A 22,007-nucleotide genomic window follows, 5' to 3' on the forward strand; every position below is an offset into this window, starting at 1 on the left:
ATATATATATATATATATATATATATACATATTGCTTTGTTTTATATATATATGTATGTGTGTGTGTATATATATGTATATATATGTATATTTCTTTGTAATATTCACAATAGAATACTGCTGTTGTTATTAAACCACAGTTTCCTGTTAGATTAAAAACTCTTAAGAACTGTGGTTTGGGTTTGGGCTTTCCCAAAATTGATGAGGCAAGTATGGTATGTGGGCAGGGAAGCGCCGTAGTTTTCTATGGCTTGTTTGTAATCTGAACTGCTTTAAGGGGTACCTCGACTTACAACAGTTCATTTAGCCACTGTTCAAAGTTACAACAGCACTGAAAAAAGTGACTTATAACAATTTTTCACATGGCCATTGCAGCATCCTCATGGTCACATGACCAAAATTCAGACACCTGGCAACTGACTCATACGTATGACGGTTGTAATGTCCCGGGGTTATGTAATCACCTTTTGCGACCTTCTGACAAACAAAGTCAATGGGGAAGCCAGGTTCACTTAACAGCCGTGTTACTAACTTAACAACTGCAGTAATTCACTTAACAACTGTGGCAAGAAAGGTCATAAAGTGGGGCAAAGCTCACTTAATAAATGTTTCACTTAACAACAGAAATTTTGAGCTCAATTGTACCTGTATGAACAGGGCAAATGCTTATAGGTATGCTGTTAGCAATATTCATCCTTAGTTTCTTCAAATGAATATCAAAGAAAAGGGATAGGGTTGTAGTTGACGAACTATGCTAAGTGTTGAGTCTTCCACCTGTATTATTACATTTTTAAGGAAGATATACTTTTAATTACTGTCTTATGTGCTTTTTTTGCCTTTCTATTTTCTTTTTAACAGGCTGAATTTCTGAAAAGTCAATCTTCCATAATGATAAACGATGTGTTCTACTCACCCAGTTTGACTTATCTCCAGATTAGAAAAACAAGCAAGGATTTTAAGGTAATTGCTTCTATCAGTAATTGAACAAGTTTCTAAAGTAAACAACTGTATTACATCATGATTGGTGTGTTCAATTGAGACTTCTTATTTTTCCTAGGTTGGGACACCTTTGGAACTCAGTGTTCAAAGCAACATGCCGTTGAATGAGATCAATTATATGGTAAATCTTAATAATTTTATTTTATTTTTTTAAAAAAATCAGAGCTGAATGTTACTAAACCTTCCTGAGCTGAGGACCTTGTTCTGTTTTGCTTGGTGTGTAGATGGGGTATATTCAAGGAGAAAAACGGGGCAAAGGATGAAATTAGTAAAGAAAGGCAAAAAAATGATTAGCTGTTTCTTAATGGGACTGACTTTCAGCTGCACTTGTGCCCCTAGTAATTGAAGCACAGCATTAGATCGTATCTGGGTCGGTCACAGGGACTAGAGGTTTACTTTTCCAAGCTTTTGTACTCTTACTGGAGCCCATCATGGACTCTTACATGAGTCCAAAAGCTTGGAAGAGTTAAACCTCTGGTTCCGGTGACCAACTCAGATTTGACCTTGCAACATTATCCTGGGACACGTATACTTGCCTTCATATCAAGTATATGATATGAAGTTACTTACGGGAGCATCTGCTGCCGGCATCAACTTCCCTTCGTCCAGTGCGCTCCCACAGAGAGGGCCTCCTTAGGGTGCCGTCGGTCAAAGAGTGTCGACTGGCGGCCCCCAGGGGGAGGGCGTTCTCTGTGGGCGCGCCAGACCTTTGGAACCGTTTACCGGTGGAGCTCCGGATGGCTCCCGACCTTCGCTCCTTCCGACGTGACCTAAAAACATATTTATTTGAACAAGCCGGCCTGGTCTGATGGGTTTAGGGGTATTTTAACATTTTGTATTAATCTATTTAATTGGGCTATTGTATTTAATATTTCTTTTAATTTTTATATATTGTATTTTATTGTATTGCCCTGTACACCGCCCTGAATCCTTCGGGAGAAGGGCGGTATAAAAATTAAATAATAATAATAATAATAATAATAATAATAATAATAATAATAATAATAATAATAATAATAATAATAATAATAATAATAATAATAATAATAATAATAATAATAATAATAAAACTTCAGTTACTTTGGAACAACAAAGTAAAACTGAAGCAGAAGAGCTGAATGCTCAGCTTCTTTTGAAAGAATGGAAAAATTATGTAGAGAATTATGGTTGCACAACCTGTGTTGTTATTTGGCTTGTTGGCATCATGAGCATCACTTTACTTTTTACACAAGTACTTTTGGAGAGATTGGGAGTTGAGAAATTTGCATGTGCAGGATTTGTTTGGAAGAATAAGGGTGTTTAAAATTTTTACTAAAATGGATTATCTCTCAAAATCCAACCTGTCTATCTGTCCCAAAATGCAGAAAATAGCAGTAATTAAATAAAGAATTAAAAATGAAGAATTTTTGTAACCGATGTTAAAATAATGAACTTAAAAAAATTAAAATATTGATTGATTGACCAATTATATATATCATCATTCAACTAGGAAGGATTTCTACTGATTATTTATTTTATTTATTTATAAAATGTATTGCCCCCCCTCACATCTTACCACATTGTAGCTAAATAAAAATACTTATGCTACAGTTAAAGACTTTCTAGATTAATTCATTAGCCCCAGTTACCAAATACATATGTATTGAGAAAATATAGGGGTTGGGTTTTTTTGGAAAAAAAATGTTATTGTTTCAAATCAGTTTCGAATCCTGAAACTTAGATTGCACGTTTATGCGTCTGAATTCTCAACAATTCTGCTTAAGCTTGCTTTTTTACTATCTGAAAGTCATCCACCAGTTGATACATTTTACAACCTTTTAGTATATTTAAAGAATTTTTAAATAGATTCAGTGAGCATTATATTTCTAGCACAGGAACATCAATCTAGTGTTAATGAAGTACTTATAGCTAGGAATAGAATCCACTATTGAACATAAAATTCTTTACAATCAGAAGTTGACATGATTAGATGGAAAATATAATTCTAATATATAAAAAGTATGCATTAAAACAAAATTTTTAGAAAAATATTTCATACTCCCTTGTATCTCTGACACTTACTTAAATTAAACATGTATCACTAAAAAGACAGCCACTTCAACTACATTTTTAGACTATAATTTTGTAAGGTCTGAGAAAAAGTTTTGTAAGTTTCATAAGACAAAAGTTTTTAGTTTGTCCCCAAGTTGATATGATCAACTGATGAAAGCTTTAGTTTCAAATTCAGTGTTATTATTTCTCATCCTGTCCTTTACCAGACAGAATAACCTTGTATATTTTTCTTTTTAAAAAGTGATGTTTAGATCAGAAACCATTAAATGCCTATTCATATTATTTCTATAAGGGCTTCATATGTCTTAGGTGTGATCATTTTTTTATTCATAGGTGATATCCAGAGATCAGATTGTGGATGCAGGGAAAAAGAAGGCCACAACATTAAGTTTCACCCCAGAAAATTCTTGGTGTCCTATGGCTTCCATAATTGTCTTCTATGTGCATGACAACGGGGAAATAATAAATGATTTTCTACGTATTCCTGTTCAACCGACTTTAAAAAATCAGGTAAATATACCAGTCTTCCTTTCATAATAAACAGAGAGGTGGAATTTTACAAACCACCTGGGTTCATAGACTATAATAGGGTTATATCAGTGCTGCAGAGATGGACTTTGGTATTTTACAAGGATGCATAGAAAAGCATAAAAGGAGGGGTGATGTGCAGGTTCTGAGGTTTTGCTTAATAAAAAATACAGGAAACCAGAAGTTGCCTTTAAGCTTTACGCTTTTATTCAGCTGAACAAAGATGGGCTCCTCTAAAGAGAACAGCACTGAATGACAAGAAATCCTTGTGTTTATTCTTTCTGGTTACACAACCAAGCCATCCAGCAAAGCTGACACACATACGATAAAGACTTCACCCAGTAAGTCCGGCATACTGTAGATAAGAGAGCAGAAGTAGCTAAACATGTTCCCTTTTAGGTGTTTCCCTAAAGATATCGTATGTTCTCGGGTGGGCTAGGACATTGGGTGTTTTCCTTGCTGGCCTTTTATGACCCTGCATCCAGGACTTTGCAAGTGCCCAAAGACAGTAGGGCCATCTGCACATTCACAATTGATGTTTCCTATACTGTCCCCTAATTCCGGGTACAACGGGGTTGTTAAAAAGGTAAAGGTAAAGGTTCCCCCGCACATGTGTGCTAGTCGTTTCCGACTCTAGGGGCCGGTGCTCATCTCCGTTTCAAAGCCGAAGAGCCAGCGCTTGTCCGAGGATGTCTCCGTGGTCATGTGGCCGGCATGACTAGACGCCAAAGGCGCACGGAACGCTGTTCCCTTCCCACCGTAGTGGTCCCTATTTTTCTACTTGCATTTTTACGTGCTTTCGAACTGCTAGGTTGGCAGAAGCTGGGACGAGTAACAGGCGCTCACTCTGTTACGCGGCACTCGGGATTCGACCTGCCAAACTGCCGACCTTCTGATCAACAAGCTCAGCGTCCTTACCCACTGAGCCAATACTGAAAGCTATTTCTCTTGTTAAAAAAAAAGATTTTTTTTCTAAAGAGGAATCCATTATGAAAAGCAGGCATAAACCTTTAAACCAAGCATCCTGACATAATAGATAATTAAATAAGTGCCTGAACAAATAGATGTATTCTCCTTGCCAGTGTTTTCCATTAGTAGAGTTACGTTTCCTTTGGGAATTGTAGCCTACGTGTTTATTTTGAAACACAAAAGGAAAAAAAAGGAAAGAAAAGGGAGGCGTTATAAATTGTGCATGCTGCAGTTCATAACTGCGTCTTACTATATTCAATGCTTTCTAAGAAAGTGAAATAATTCATACAGTATTAAAATTACATTTTATTAAAATGAAGGTAATACCGTGTTTTCCCGAAAATACGACCTAGCTATAAAATAAGACCTAGCTTATTTTTGGGGGGTTCAGGCTAATATAAGCCCTACACCAAAAAGTAAGCCCTACTTAACCCTGCCCACTCTGTCCCAACATAGTTTTTTTGGCAGGCCGGATCTCATGCCTATCCCCGCCTTACCTGCTGCCAGTGCCGCCACGGCGAGTTCAGTTTTGTGGCTCAGCTAAATTGTTCAGCTGCGGCGGGTCAGAGTTCCCATCAGCTTCAGGAAATGTCAGGCCAGGCTCCTCACAGCTGAAGGGGTCAGGTTGGCCATGGCAGGAGACCTGACCCATCCTTGTCCTCCAGCTCTGCCGCACATGCGGGATGAGCCTCCCACAATGGCCAACCTGACCCTCGGTGAGCCAGATTGCTTACAGGGATAGGCTGTGCATTGCAGGGGGACGACTGCAAAGGGCGTGCCTGGATCCCTGCAGCTCCTGGAGGCTCCAGCGTTGCTTTTCACACCGCCCGGTTTCCCACCCCAAGCACGCCAGGCTGATCTGATGGGCGGGATTGCCTTCCATCTTCCCCACCGCTGAGAGGCAGCGCGGTGATTGGATGGCATCCGCGCTGCGAATGGGGATAGACCATCCCCCCCAAAGCACCACCGAAAACAGTGAGTCAAATGTGCATACAGACACAGTGCGAAAAGGGCACACGTGGATCCCTGCAGCTCCTGGAGGCTTCGACCGTAGCCCCAGGGTGGCTGTGCTGGGTGGCGGTGGGAAGGGTGCCACGATGGCTTGGGGCAGCCTGGGGAGAGAGGGTGGTAAAGCAGGTGGGTGTCCTGCCATCAGCACCCATCCCTTTCCTTACCTGACTCCCAGCCCCGTGCCGTTTCTCCTTCATGATCTGCTGCCACCGCTTGCAGGGATACAAAAGAAATTTGTGGCGGGGGGGGGAAGGTCAATCAATTCCAACTTCACGAGATCTTTTTTTTGTGAGAAGTTGGAATTGATTGATTGACTCCCCCCCAAAACTTCTTTTGTTTCCCTGCATGCGGCGGCGGCAGATCATGAAGGAGAAACAGCACGAGGCTGGGAGTCAGGTAAGGAAAGAGATGGGTGCTGATGGCAGGACGCCCGCCTGCTTCACCACCCTCCCTCCCCCAGCCTCTGGCCTCCACCTGCTGCTTTGTTCGGCCTGGCCATCCCTACCTTGGCACCCTTCCTGCCACCACCCAGCACGGCCACCCCAGGGCAGCAGGGGCTGGCCTGGCACGGGAAGGGCACATGCCCCGCCCACCTGCCTTGGTACCATACCTGGTCCGCCACCACACTCTTGCCACTGCGTTGCTTCTCCACTTCATGCACAGGCTCTGCCCCACCCCCGCGGCTCCTGGCCTACCGGTACTGGCAAAAAGTAAGCCCTCTCCAAAAGTAACTCCTAGTGCTTCAGAGCCCAAAAGAAAGTAAGACCGGGTCTTACTTTCGGGGAAACACGGTAGCATTATTATCACCTTTTTAGTACTATTACTGCAATTTCAATGCCAATATTGAGCTATAGAATTACTACAAAAACAATAATTACAGCCACCAGGGAGAAAAAGTTAAAAAATTAATGCGGAACCACCAAATAATATGGCCCAAAATATCTAAGGCAATAGAAACATCTCTGATAGTCATGAAAAGTATATGAAGATTGGCACATGAGAGAGGCATATGCCGGGACTGAAAAAGCTTGAAAGTGACAGCAACTTCAAAAAGTACTTTAACCAGTGAACTTAAAACATTGATAAGGACAGATGATAAAATTCAGTTCTTCAGGTACTGCTCTATCAAACCATGAAAACCTTTCTAAAACTGGTAGTTTGAATGGACTGAGATCTGCCCCATTCAATTAAGACCATGATATCCAGACAGCCACTAGATGGCAGCAAACACATGGCATTTCCTGTATTTTTGTAGCTGTTCAAGATTTGTCCAACTTTTTGTAGCCCAGAACTGGTAAACCATACAGTAGTGCTTAAAAGTTCGTGAATCTGTTTGTATTTCCAATATTTCTGAATAAATATGGCCTTAAACCTAATCTGTTCTCTGTTTAATTCCTAAAACTAGATAAAGAGAACTCAATTAAGCAAAAGCATTATACAGTACTTGTTTATTTACTTACTGAAGAAAATGATTGAAAGCTACACTATAATTGCTTTACCTATTGCTAATCTGTGCATTATACAGTGATCTTTGTTCCAGCTTCATAAGAACTGATTTACCAGATTCAGTTTCCCCCTATGCAGCAAAGCTTATGGAGGTGCACTTAATGGCTTCAACCACAGTTTACATTATTATGCAAGTAGCTTTTTTTTGCCTCATTAAACGTCCATTTTGTATGAGTTTAAAGAAAAGCCTCTCAGTGAAGAGAAATGTTTTTTAGTTTGAGAGAAATATTTTTACTTCTCTTTAGTTAGAACAGGTTTTATAACTACATGCAGGTAGTCTTTGACTTACAACCATTCAAAGTTACAATGGTATTGAAAAAAGTGACTTACTAGTCTTTGAAACATTAATTTGTAGATAGGTTCTCTTTATGGTGTGATACAGTCTAATTAACATTTGCAGCAATTCATACAGCTCCTCAGCCAGCAGCATAGCATCCAAAAATACCTGGATATTTACAACATCAATCAATGCACTATCAGTGTTGCCACAAGCATTCCTTGTATATTTTTGCATAAAGAGCAGGAAATTAAAAATTTTGACTGTATATCTCTTGCCCGGCGTAAAACCATAAGGCATTTCTCAAATGTTGCTTACTCTCACCTTTTATTGCTTTTCAGTCAGGATTCTGCCAATCTAAGCACATTTCATAAATCGATCTCCCTGAAGTTTTTTTATTCACTGTTGCTGTCTTTTACATACTATTCTTCCAGGCATCGGGCACATTTACACAATCATTCAGTGAACAAGCCACACACATATTTTAACATTTCTTCCATTGCACTATTTTTGCAAGCTTTCCATTTTTCAACATTCTCAAAGGATTTGTGATTTCCCTTTTCTAGGGCATCAACTTTTACTGCATTTGTTTCAATTCTACACATAGATGTTCCACTATTATTTATTCATATACATATACATATACATATACATATACATATACATATACATATACATATACATATACATATACACATACATACATACATACATACATACATATATGTATATGTATACATATACATTTAACCGCCCTGAGTCCTCAGGGAAAGGGCGGTATACAAATGCAACTAAATAAATACACACTCTCCTACACGGGAAAAGACCCAAATACGCCAAGACCTACATACCTATACCCGTTAAAATCTACGAAGGTCTTGGCTTACTCGGGTCTTTTCCCGTGTAAGATTGAGAATGTCTTGGCGACGTTTCGACAAGGTCCCACTCATCATGTTCAGGTTTGTGTATCTTGGGGAGACCATAGAGCTTGGGGCATCTGGATGATTTCTCTCTGGATATCTCAGGATATCACTACACTAGAGCTCAGGATGTCATCACACAGCCCATTATCCAAGTCGTTACAACACAAAAGACTAATGGGCACACAGCCAACACCTCAGCCACACAGGATGTTACAAAACAGCCGACTAATCCACAAAAAATAACCCCATCAACCAGTCAAGATGTAACAACACAGCCAACCAACCCGCTTACAGCAACAAAGCCAGCACCCCCACCAATATTTATAGAGAGACGGCAGCTCCGATCACACTTTGCTTGCATAAGCACGAAGCCGAAGACACCAGCCTGATGATGACGAGTGGGACCTTGCCGAAACGTTGCCAAGACACTCTCAATCTTACATGGGAAAAGACCCGAATATACCAAGACCTACATACCTGTACCTGTGAAAATCTACGAACACACACACACACACACACACACACACACACAAACCATTCACTCCAGTTTTGTTTTAATTCATGTAATCATCTTTATTTTTAATTCCTTTCAATCTATTGGAGGCTTTCTGATCAGCTCCCCTGTCCATTGGATGGGAGGTGATTTGTTATTACTTTTTATTAATTATTCTTTTTCCTTTGGATGTTTAAAATTACCTCAAAAATAATTCCTTCATTAGTAAGTTACTTTGCATTTTTAATATTGCTCTTGAAATTGTTACTGTGTTTCTGGGCCGTCAACATCTGTTTATGGTACAGTATAATAATGGACAAGGGGGAAAAACCCCCAAGTGATGTAACATTTCAGTCTGCCCAAAAAAACTTTCATACAGAGTATTGTAAAAAAACAACAACCAAGAACCCACTGTTGATTAATTACAGTGCTTGCTCTGCTTTGTGAAACAAAACAAAGTGCAATTAATCTTAAATACAGGTAATTAACAAACCAACCTGAATCTATATTTAAAGAAAGTGACTTATTTTTACTTGCTATAAATTAAAACAGAAATGGGGAATTCTGAACTAGTTCTATCAGGAGAGAAAAAGAAATACACAAGAGCCTGAGGCTACTTTGAGCTTATTCTTAAAATGCTAAGCTGTCGTTTAAAATTACATTCAGTGCAACCAAAGTGAAGCGCAAGATGCTTGTTGCCATAAAGTACCAAGTGGCCAGTTAACTGCTGGAACAAATTTCTTTGTTTTGTTCTCCATCTGTTCTTCCCTTTTTCTTTTCCTAGTTTCAACATGTGGCTTCCAGTCCCTTACTTTCCTTGTCTGCTCTCTCATTACTTGTTTTCTTTTTTCAGGTGTCTCACCTTATGTTCAAAATAGTCAGATTTTTAAACCCTCCCTATTCCTCGACAGTCCTTTCATAATACAGATTATCTTTCTGAGCTACCGTATTGTTTGCCCCACACAAGAGAAAATATCAGAAGCGCTCTCTCTCTCTCTCTCTCTCTCTCTCTCTCTCTCTCTCTCTCTCTGTGTGTGTGTGTGTGTGTGTCTGTGTGTGTATTAAAGGGTTTTAGGGAGAATAGTAGACGCAAAAATAATATAATACTTTCTCTAACACACAGGCTTCAAATCTTTTTCTTAATTTGTAGTTCTATTTATCAGAAAAAATGTATGATCTTCCACTCAGAAGTAGACCCATTGAATTCCAGAAATTTTTCTCAGAAAGTATGTATAGTATTATTGTCCAATTTCTGCATTTGGTTTGACACTGTTAGAATCCATTGATATCACATTCATAAATGTACGGTGAAAATATTGTGCCTACCGGGATTCTGCCATACTAGTAGAAGGAGGGGGGATTGTTTATTCAGTCTATCTGTAGCTGCTTTCAAAGAACCTTTTATCTGAGGGAACTAAGGAGGGAAAGTGATCTGTCTGTTTGGGGCTCTAGGAAGAAGGCAATCAACAAAGGAATGCATGCAGTTCCCTTCTTCCCACGGAAGGACCTGACAACTAGTAATTGATGGGATCCTAACCAAATGGAGTTTGGGGGAGGGGGTTGAACCGGGAATGCTTATATAGATTTGAAATGTGACTCAAGACCAGATCCTGTCTCATATCTCCACAACCAATCTTATCCTAGTAAACTTTTTCCTTTTGGACAACTCGGCTCCAAGAGTCCTTATGTGGATTGGGGTGGGTCCTGACAGACAGTTTCACAATTTGGGGACCTGTTCAGTTACATCATAGGTAAACCTACTTCAAATGTATAATATTTGATCTTTCCCCAGATTAATATGCATTGGAGTAAAACTAAAGCTGCGCCTGCTGAGGATATCACCCTCAAAATCAAAGTGACAGAACCCCAAACCTCAGTTGGACTTTTAGTTATTGACAAAAGTATAAATTTGTTGGGAGAAAGCAGTGATATCACAGAGGATGCCGTAAGTTTTTCTTTTTTCTTTTGGAAGAGTGCATTGGTTTAGAACACTATGTTTTATTGTGACTGGTTTCCTTAAAATGTTGAAACAAATTGAAACCATAAAACAGTTAATATTATGTATTAATGTAAATCTTTCATCTTATTTGCAATAAAATCTGTTTTCTGATAATATGAGTAACTTTATATTTCATATCAAACATATTTGCATTTGTTTACTTCATTTTCTGGTAAGCACGCACAGTTAAGAAGGAATATATAAGGATACCTAATTCTCATTTTTGTTAAAGTAGAATATTCATAACAAAAGAAATAATGGAAACTAAAAATGAATGTATTGGATTCATATGCATTTACAAATCGCTAGCTAGCTCTTAATGAATGATGAAAAAGGAATAAAATGTGTAGACATTTCCAAGAGGTATGCTGATGATAAAACTGATGGCCAATTATAGCTCAGTCTTTGGTGGCATTCTTCACTGCCCTGGTTCAAAATTTTAATTAGTAAATTACTTCCTTGTACAGCAGCTCAATTACAGGCTTCCATCAAATAACTCTCTTCAGAGAAAGGTCATAATGAATTAATTTTGTTCTGAAGATTTTTTTCATATGCCTTCCGGTTTGGCATATTAAAATATCATACAATAATTATTCACCATGTCCTATTTTATTTCATCCAGTTGTTCCTGGGATTGAAAAATGTGTGTGGCCCATTAACAAAGATACTAATACATTTTTGTTATCACTGGTTAAATTTTCTTTGAAATATATAATTTTTTTTAAAAAAGTTGGTTAACTATTTTATCTTTGATTTGTTTCTACTTTTTTAAAAACAGATAGAACACGAGCTAAATTTATATGATACAAAACCACATTATGAGGAAGCTGGAAGTGCTTTCGGCGTCTTTCAGGTACAGTTGTATATGTAGGTGCTAATTTTCATGTTCTCGATGCAGTTGGTTCCTGAAGCAATATGAATGTATCTTTCTCTGTTTCACATGTACACACATGCACACATAAAGAGGCCTAGTATTATAGAAACATAGAAAAGAGACCTTGGAGTTCTTCTAGTCCAACCCCGCCCCCCAAGCCAGGAGATCTTATTCTATCCCAGACAAATGGCTGTTCAATCTGTTTTTTGAAAACCTGCAGTGATGAAGCACCCATCACTTTAGGAGGCAAGCTATTTCATTAATTACTTTCACTGTCAGGAAGTTTCTCCTTCAATCCAGGTAGGATCTCTCTTTAATGACCCGTTGGTTCTTGTCCTCCCCTCAGGTGCTTTTGAGAATAAGTTGACCCCTTCCTTTCTGTGATTGCCCCTCAAGTACTGGAAGACAGCTATCATGTCACCTCTAATTCTGTGTATATGTGTACAGTTTTTTTTTCTATGTGTGCTCTAAAATACATTTTAAAAAATAACATTTATTTATTTATTAAATTTATATGTTGCCCATCTCATGTCTGAGGCGACTCTTGGCAGCATATACTGATATGTTGCATGTAATTAAACTGAAAAATTGTTTATGTACTGCATTCAGAAAAACAATCTCTGGATATTGACTGATGCCGACCTTTCAGGGGACTATAAAGATGGTAAGTAAAGACAAATCAAGAAATGAATCCATCATTTCTTGGGTAGATACATATCTGCCTTTCAGACCTGCACTTCTTCTTTATCTGCCTCAGAATAAACGCCCTTCCTGTTTAATTACTCTTATCATTCTCTTTCTATAGAAAAGGAAACCAAAATTTATCTTTTTAAATACCATTTACTCTTTAGTCCATATAGTAGTGAAGATGACAGAATCAAAGACAGATTGAATATTCAGTTAAGGGTAACTTTATTCAAAATAAGGTTTGGTGTAGTGGTTAAGCCAATTTGATCTAGTGATTAAAGCACCAGACTAGAAATCTCAAGTTCTAGTTCTGCCTTAGACATGAAAGCCAGCTGGATGAATTTGGGCTAGTCACACACTCTCAGCCCAACCCACCTCACAGGGCTGTTGTTGTGGGGAAAATAGGAGGAGGAAGGACTATTCTGTATGTTTCCCACTTTCAGTTACTTATAAAGTAATAAAGGTGGGATAAAACAATTCTAATAAAGAGAAAATATAGTCAGAAAGTTAGATTAAATGCAATTATTCTTATTTACATATTATGTTGAAAGAGGGGAAAAGAAAGAGTACAATGGATTGCTTATCTACTGTGCAAATCCTTTGTGCTTTGTAACCATCAGTGGAGGTTTCTTTTAACAGATTAAGGTCTGCAACCATTTTTTTCTAACCTTTCCCTTTTTCTAGGTATACAAACCCCATGAATATTGGATTCATGCAGGTTTCTTCTAAAGCAGCTTTGCTTCCTTACAGAAATAATTGTGCAGTCATATTACTCAAGGTTTTCCTCTATTATTTCCTTAAGATCTTCGTTCAGCCCACTGCAGAAAAAAAACTTCTGGTCTCTGCAAATCTGATCTTAGTGTGATTTCAGGTCTCCTCAGAGTGCTCCCCCATCTCTGAATTTCTTCACTCTTCTGGTCTTCTTATAACGGTCTGCCCTCTCTCAGTGTTTGCTGCTTCTTATTTGCTGTTGCCCTCCAGAGCAAATCTTAGCGGGATAAGTGGGTCAGTTCATTGGTTCAAATGTCTTCATTTGGAGCAAATGTTTTTTTAAAGATTTTTAAAGGTAAAAACATATAGAAAAGAATCAGGCAATGTTTGGGCTAGGAGGAAGATGAGATAGCACTTTCCAAAATATATGAGATGGCAAATTTTGAAAAACAACAACAACAATCAGGTATTCTACAATGTTTATGTTTATGTTTATTGGACTTATATACCGCCCTTCTCCTGTAGGACTCAGGGCGGTTCACAAGGTATTTAAAATAACAATACAAATTACAAAAGTTAAGAACAATTAAAATAATTACATTTAGTCCTTGAATAAAATAAAACCCCTGTTAAACTCCAATTAAAACCCAATTAAAATAAAATTACAATTAAAATTCTCAGTCCTGGCCGAAAAGCTGAAAGAGCAAGGTCTTCAGGTCCTGGCAGAATGAACGAAGGTCAGGGGCAGTCCTGAGCTCTACGGGCAGCTGGTTCCAAAGGGTAGGCACACCCACAGAGAAGGCCCTCCCCCTAGGTGTTACCCGCTGGCAATCTTTTGCCGGCGGCACCCTGAGAAGGCCCTCCCTGTGGGAGCGCACAGGATGAAGGGAGCTTGATGCCGGCAGCAGGTGTTCCCTCAAATATCCCGGACCCAAGCCATTTAGGGCTTTATAGGTCATCACCAGCACAGGCCCTTTTAAGAATGGAGACTTTGGCCTTGTTATGTGATTAAACAAAGTTGACCAAAGTTATTAAAAATATGAGAGACTCTCAGCTTGGGTGCAAGTTTCAGAAAGTAAGATTTTGTACAGTAGATTTTTCCAGGGAAAAGATTAATGTCAGTCCCATTTTTCTTGATGTTGAACTGTGAATCACACAGCAAAATACACATCTTTTCCAGATGCTGTAGATAGATAAGTCTATCTTAATTAGGCAGATAGACAGGCAGACAAGACAAACATTTCTTTTAATCTCAGCTTTCAGTTGATTGGTCAAATAGCTTTTCATTTAGCTATTTATTGGTTCTTATCCTGGTTATGAAGGGACACGGTGGCTCAGTGGGTTAGGACACTGAGCTTGTAGATCAGAAGGTCGGCAGTTTGGCGGGTCAAATCCTGAGTGCCGCATAACAGAGTGAGTGCCTGTTACTCGTCCCAGCTTCTGCCAACCTAGCAGTTCGAAAGCACGTAAAAATGCAAGTAGAAAAATAGGGACCACTACGGTGGGAAGGTAACAGCGTTCCGTGCGCCTTTGGCGTCTAGTCATGCCGGCCACATGACCACGGAGACGTCCTCGGACAAGCGCTGGCTCTTCGGCTTTGAAACGGAGATGAGCACTGGCCCCTAGAGTTGGAAACGACTAGCACGCTTGTGCGGGGGAACCTTTACCTTTACCTATCCTGGTTATATTCTTAAGAGACCAGTAATCATCAGTTTATATTTTCTAGTACATATTCCGACCAGCTAGTGAAGTACACACAATATAGTGAAAGCTGTCTGCACAAAATGTGATAGAAGAAAATAAAAAGAGTGCAAACCCAGGCTGCAAACTCTTGCTATAGATAGCTTGTTTGTAGCTTGTGATACTTAGACCAAAAGAAGTTGACAAAGAGAGAGATCTAATTTATAACAGAGCGCAGTGTATATACTAAACTTAATATCTGAAACCTGTATTCCATTCTATGAGCAAAGGTGTGGCATCATTTGCATAATTCAGGGAAAATATGCTCTGAAGTGTTTCTCCTAGCCTAGCTCTTCCCCTGCTCAGTGTAGCTACAATCTCTCCTTTGTTTGTTTTAAGGCTGCCATTTTATGTGAGTCCATTATGAAGACCACTTTTTTTAACAAGAGGACGCCAGAGAGGATGCTTATGTTTCTTTCTAACCTCCCTTTAAAAATGATGCAGGAGAGGGAGTTTTTTCCCCCGTTTGATCTGACGGCTTTCATGCTCTGTGTTAGTTTTGTGAGTCTTCCTCTCCTGTGGGAGGAATTTTGGCTAAATTAAGTTTTAAATGTTTGCCCTCCAAGTCTTTGTATTTTTAAAAAAATAATTATTAGGATACCTTTCAGAACAATGTGAGATGTCTTGCTGGGTGGGTGGGGGAACAGAGAAAGGGGAAAATTGGCAAAAATCAAGCCCCTTTCATCAATGGCATCTCATCATACATCTGGGGATGGAACAGGCCATTCTTGTGACTTAAATTATCTGACCCAATTTATTTTGCTCTCTTGCATCCAAAAACCTCACCCTATTCTTTTCCCCTTAGAAGTGTTTTATGATATCGATTATGCGATGAATATCCTCCCTATGGTCCATGAGTATCACCTAGAACTGCATGACAGTGATCTCCACGTGAGGAAGAATTTTCTGGAGACTTGGCTTTGGCAGGAAATAATGACAAGGTACAAACTTGTCTGAAGATAGCTTTCTTTATTTTCCCTTGCAAATAATCATAAATGTCTGTGGGACTTCCAGGGAAGAAATTGTGAATTAAGGACAGCTCTGCTAAAACTGGAATGAAAACCAGGCAAATAAAAGAGTTCTTAATTATGTAACTTTATAGTAAAAGTATCAGTTTCTGTTGCTCTCTGTTCCCCCCTCACCTACAAAATGACCTCAGGGCCCATTTTTCTGCTTCTTCTCTGATACCCACTTCTATCCTTTTGCCACCTTAAGTGCTCCAGTTGGTTCTGGCTTGAATGCTTTACTTGGTTGCAGGCTAACCTCAGCAGCTTATTGCTTATTTTGCAGTCTTTTCATTTGAGTTCTGACTTTGTTTTAATATCTGCATTCTAAAGTGTACAAAATAAAATACATTTCATTAAAGAGTTTAAAAATACAGGTAGTTAAAATCTTGATTTAATCATTCAGCAACTGTTCGAAATTATTATAGCACTGATTGAAGGGTGATTACGGCTGGTCCTCAGTTCTGGCTGTCCCAGCACTCCCCCATGGTCACATGATCACAATTTGAGCACTTGATAACCAGTTTGCACTTCTGATTGGTTGCAACAACAATCATGTGACTGCTATTTGTGACTTTTCCTGAGGGCATCTCCAGAAAGTCAATAGGGAAGCTAGCAGGGAAGGTCACAAACTACTGAGCTAAATCTATCCCACCGTCCTGCAGTCCCCTTATGAGAAGCAGCCATTTTGAACCTGGATGGACAGTCTCATCCTTTCCTTTTCTAAAGAGGTTCCATTTGAGGAGGCTTGTTGCAAGTTTGTTGATCTTAGACATGTCTCTAGTCCTCTGGAGTTTTAGCTTGCCATTGCCTTGCCCAGAAGTCCACAAGGAAAATGAAATCTTATATACCCAAGTTTTATTTATTTATTGTTGTTATGGGAGGTTATTTTTTCCTCAAAAATGGACTGTTCTATTGAAAAACAGCTCATCAAATGGCCATTTTCCCCTAATCACCTATCTCCCTGAACTGGAGTTGAACTACATTGAAACTGATGGCTTTTTTGTTTCATATTTCCCCAAATGTATATATTTCTTTGGACCAGTGTATTGTGAGAGCCAGTTTGGTGTAGTGGTTAAGGCACCAGGCTAGAAACTAGGAGACCAAGAGTGCTAGTCCCACCTTAGGCAAAAAGCCAGGTGGATGACTTTGGGCCAGTCAGACCAGTCAGTCTCCCTCAGCCCTAAGAAGAAGGCAATGGCAAATCTCTTCGGAAAAACCTTGCCAAGAAAAGTGCAGGGATTTTTCCAGGTAGTTGTAAGGAGTCAAAACTAACTTGAAGGCACCCACACACGGTGTATTGTGGTGAACTATAAAATGTGTAAGAAAAAAATAAGTGTCTAAACATACAGGTGAAACTCGAAAAATTAGAATATCATGCATTTATTTCAGTAATGCAACTTAAAAGGGGAAAGTAATATATGAGATAGACTCATTACATGCAAAGCAAGATAGTTCAAGCCGTGATTTGTCCTAATTCTGATGATTATGGCATACAGGTCATGAAAACCCCAAATCCACAATCTCAGAAAATTAGAATATTGTGAAAAGGTGCAATATTCTAGGCTCAAAGTGTCCCACTCTAATCAGCTAATTAGGCCATAACACCTGCAAAGGGTTCCTGAACCTTTAAATGGTCTCTCAGTCTGGTTCAGTAGGAATCACAATCATGGGGAATACTGCTGAACTGACAGTTGTGCAGAAAACCATCACTGACACCCTCCATAAGGAGGGAAAGCCTCAAAAGGTAATTGCAAAAGAAGTTGGATGTTCCCAAAGTGCTGTATCAGAGCACATTAATAGAAAGTTATGTGGAAGGGGAAAGTGTGGAAGAAAAAGGTGCACAAGAAGCAGGGATGACCGCAGCCTGGAGAGGATTGTCAGGAAAAGGCCATTCAAAAGTGTTGGGGACTTTCACAAGGAGTGGACTGAGGCTGGAATCAGTGCATCAAGAGCCACCACACACAGACGGATCCTGGACATGGGCTTCAAATGTCGTATTCCTCTTGTCAAGCCGCTCCTGAACAACAAACAACATCAGAAGTGTCTTACCTGGGCTAAAGAAAAACAGACCTGGTCTGTTGCTCAGTGGTCCAAAGTCCTCTTTTCTGATGAGAGCAACTTTTGCATCTCATTTGGAAACCAAGGACCCAGAGTCTGGAGGAAGAATGGAGAGGCACACACTGCAAGATGCTTGAAGTCCAGTGTGAAGTTTCCAAAGTCTGTGTTGATTTGGGGAGCAATGTCATCTGCTGGTGTTGGTCCACTGTGCTTCATTAAGTCCAGGGTCAACGCAGCCGTCTACCAGGAGATTTTGGAGAACTTCATGCTTCCTTCCACAGATGAGCTTTATGGGGATGCTGACTTCATTTTCCAGCAGGACCTGGCACCTTCCCACACTGCCAAAAGCACCAAAACCTAGTTCAATGACCGTGGGATTACTGTGCTTGATTGGCCAGCAAACTCGCCTGACCTGAACCCCATAGAGAATCTATGGGGCATTGCCAAGAGAAAGATGAGAGACATGAAACCGAACAATGCAGAACAGCTGAAGGCTGCTATTGAAGCATCCTGGTCTTCCATAACACCTCAGCAGTGCCACAGGCTGATAGCTTCCATGCCACGCCGCATTGAGGCAGTAATTGCTGCACAAGGAGCCCAAACTAAGTACTGAGTACATATGCATGCTTATACTTTTCAGAGGTCCAATATTGTTCTGTGTACACTCCTTGTTTTATTGATTGCATGTAATATTCTAATTTTCTAAGATTGTGGATTTGGGGTTTTCATGAGCTGTATGCCATAATCATCACAATTATGACAAATCACGGCTTGAACTATCTTGCTTTGCATGTAATGAGTCTATCTCATATATTAGTTTCCCCTTTTAAGTTGCATTACTGAAATAAATGAACTTTTACACGATATTCTAATTTTTTGAGTTTCACCTATATAGCAGATGCCTGCTGGAACATATACCCAAAAGAAGATCCTTAGATTACAATATGTTAAATGAACGTTTAGGATTAAGACTGGGAAACATATCATGCAGCAGCATTAACCTGGATTAAAGAATGGATAATTTTAAAGAATAAAAGATTATTAACTCTAGAAGGCCATGATCTGAAATTAGGTTGGCACAAATTCCTATGGAATGAGAAGCAAGGGCTATATCAATATTTTCAAAACCATCAGATTAGACAAGCGCTACTTAAAATTTGTAATAAAATTAGAAAACAAAATTACATTAAAGTACCAGTCTGGTTGTCCACCCTTGAAGTGATAGTCTACCCAAATTTGTTTAATTTGGAAAAGAGTACTACATACAAGGATATTACGAATGAAATGGGAGAATTGAAATCTGGACAGCAACTAGAACAACAAGGGATAAAATTGGAATGGTGGGCTTACCTATAGATACAAACACGATATGGGAAAGTTAAGAAAGAGTGGGGGATAAATATTCAAGAAACTGCATTGGATAAAACTTTATTGGGGCCAGATGAGAAACAAATAAGGAAATTGTATAGTTTGCTATTGGGGTACAAAATGTTTGAGGAATAAGTTAAAGAACCAATGCTGATATGGGCTAAAAAATTGGGACATGGCATAGATTTTGATATTTGGCAAACTCTCTGGGATAGAAATAAAAAGATAATGCTGGCCTGAGCTTATAAAGAGAATTTATATACAATGTTTTACCGGTGGCATCTCCCCCCAGCATGATTAGCCAAAATGTACAAGACAATATCCCCTAGCTGTTGGAAGTGTTCTGAAGAATTAGGTACTTATTTTCATGTTTGGTGGACCTGTAATAAGACGTAAAAGTATTGGCAAAGGATTTGGATATGGTTAGAAGAAATATCAGGATGGAGTGTAGATTATAGATCAGAATTTTTCCTATTAGGCATAACAACAGAGAAGCATACCAAAGAAGAGTTATATATAATGATACACATCATCACAGCAGCGAGAATGACATTCGTCCAGAAATGGAAAAACAGTGAAATACCAGATGAGAGTGAAGTGATAAATAAAATTTGGGCATGTGCAGAAATGGACAAGTTAACTTCGGAAATTAAAAATAAAGACCAGTCAGATTACTACAAAATTTGGAATAAGTTTTACTCATGGTGGGAACAGAAAGGAAGGTCACAACAGAAACACACAGGATGCTAATTTCACATATTACTAGAATAAGGTGATTGATAAGATTGAATATTCTATAACTGTATATAAATGATATGTACATAAAGTGTATATATGTATATAAAACACAAAAATAATGTAAGACAAGAAGGATGTCAGACCGTCCAAAGTTTTAAATAATAAAATTTTCTATAAAAAAAGAACAAAAATAGATGAAAAATAACAATATAATAAAGAAAAAAATAAAGACATGTCTTTCTTAAAAAAAAGAATTAAGTGTTTCTATGTCTTGTAATGCAGAGGTCCCCAACCTTTTGGGCACCACGGACTGGTTAAATAAAGAGATTTTTCCGCGGACTGGAGGGGACATGGTTTTGTATGCTGCCTGCATCCTGTGGATGGGGTTTGTTTGTGCGGACTGGTTGCTGGCATGCCGTGGCCCGGTACTGGTCCACAGACTGGGGGTTGGGGACCCTTGTTGTAATGTTTTCAATCCCCAAAACATATGTGACAGTTACCTTCGTGCTGTGAGACATGAATGGATTTTTTTGGTCTACCCTGAACATGGTGCAAATTCCTTACTATTCCTGTAAAAAATTAATTTAATTAAACAATACAAGATTCCTACACCAGGAATGTCACTCTAGATTTGCTATCTCTTTTATTCTGTCTTTTCTCATCTTTAGGTCTACTGAAGCAACAATAAATGTTACTGTTCCTGATACCATTACGTCCTGGGTAGCCAGCGCATTTATAATATCTGAAAATCTTGGACTGGGTGTGCTTAAAATGCCCATTGAGGTAATAAATCTGCTCATTTGCTGTGAAAAGAGAAGAACTTACAAGCACTTGATGAAGTTCATATTTAGTAACATAGCTTCTGTTCAGTAGTCCCTTAGTCATTCATTTTTTAAAAAAAGAATACTTCTATACAATTCATCAAGGGACGCGGTGGCTCAGTGGGTTAGGACGCTGAGCTTGTCAATCAGAAGGTCGGAAGTCTGGCGGGTCGAATCCCGAGTGCCGCGTAGCAGAGTGAGCGCCTGCTACTCATCCCAGCTTCTGCCCACCTAGCAGTTCGAAAGCACGTAAAAGTGCAAGTAGAAAAATAGGGACCACTCTGGTGGGAAGGTAACAGCGTTCAGTGTGCCTTTGGCGTCTAGTCATGCCGGCCACATGACCATGGAGACGTCTTCAGACAAACGCTGGCTCTTCGGCTTTGAAATGGAGATGAGCACCGGCCCCTAGAGTTGGAAACGACTAGCATGCATGTGCGCGGGAACCTTTACCTTTACCTTTTATACAATTCATCATCGACATTTTATTTCAGGATAGCTTATTTTAAAGTCATAAAATCCAAACCCAAATGAAACTGAAAATATAGTATTTGTTATCTATGAGCACAGCAGCCTTAAAATAAGATAATTTTTAGGCCATATTTTTAGCATAATGTACGTAATTAAAAAAGCTGGGACATTTCAAGGATCTTTCCAACAATTCAAAGATTATTTTGCATGTGCCAAGGACCCAGAGGAAGGAATCATGATAGAGAAAGAACGTTCTCTAAGTGAAATTTAATCATATTGAAATAGGAGAGGGATCCATGTAGTATATCATGTAGCTGGGCACAGTGACTCTTCTGTTTTTTTATAAAATTGTAGACTGAGCAAAGAATGGAAAGATGCTGGCAGGTTTAATGTAACATTGTTTTCAATGCATTGGTGGATGTAGTTTGGTGAATTTTTCAAACCCACTTCCATAGGAATTGGTCCCAGAATAGTGTAGCTCAGCATGCTCTGTTAATCTCTACTGAAATAGTCAAGATGGTGAAACTAACTGAGGAGAACACAGCAAATTGCTGAGAAGAGCTTTTGGTATGTTGCGTATAAGATGTCTAGAAAAGCAAAACTAGTAAAGCAACTAGAACACTGCAAGAGATGAGCAGACTGTAGAGGGCAGTGCAATATAAGAAAAAGGGTTGGTGAGTCAACCAACAAAGCATTTTCAAAGTTAACTTTTTGTTGCCTTAAAAATAGAGAAGGCTTCCTGTTCTTCATAAGATCTGGAATATTCTATATTCTTGGC

At 39.0% G+C, this 22,007-nt stretch overlaps 1 protein-coding gene across 1 annotated transcript in view; it reads left to right on the top strand.

Moving 5' to 3' along the window:
• CD109 (CD109 molecule) overlaps positions 1-22,007 on the top strand; it is a 97,346-nt gene that overhangs the window by 24,614 nt on the left and 50,725 nt on the right. Inside the window, exons 12-19 of the mRNA XM_081330414.1 lie at positions 859-960; positions 1,058-1,120; positions 3,385-3,561; positions 10,551-10,703; positions 11,536-11,610; positions 12,241-12,295; positions 15,575-15,710; positions 20,609-20,723. Of these exons, the coding sequence (XP_081186540.1) occupies positions 859-960; positions 1,058-1,120; positions 3,385-3,561; positions 10,551-10,703; positions 11,536-11,610; positions 12,241-12,295; positions 15,575-15,710; positions 20,609-20,723 (876 nt within the window). The remainder of the gene's footprint in view (positions 1-858; positions 961-1,057; positions 1,121-3,384; positions 3,562-10,550; positions 10,704-11,535; positions 11,611-12,240; positions 12,296-15,574; positions 15,711-20,608; positions 20,724-22,007) is intronic.

This window comes from Vipera berus (genome assembly GCF_964194415.1).
Source record: "Vipera berus genome assembly, chromosome: 1".
Lineage (NCBI taxonomy): Eukaryota > Metazoa > Chordata > Lepidosauria > Squamata > Viperidae > Vipera > Vipera berus.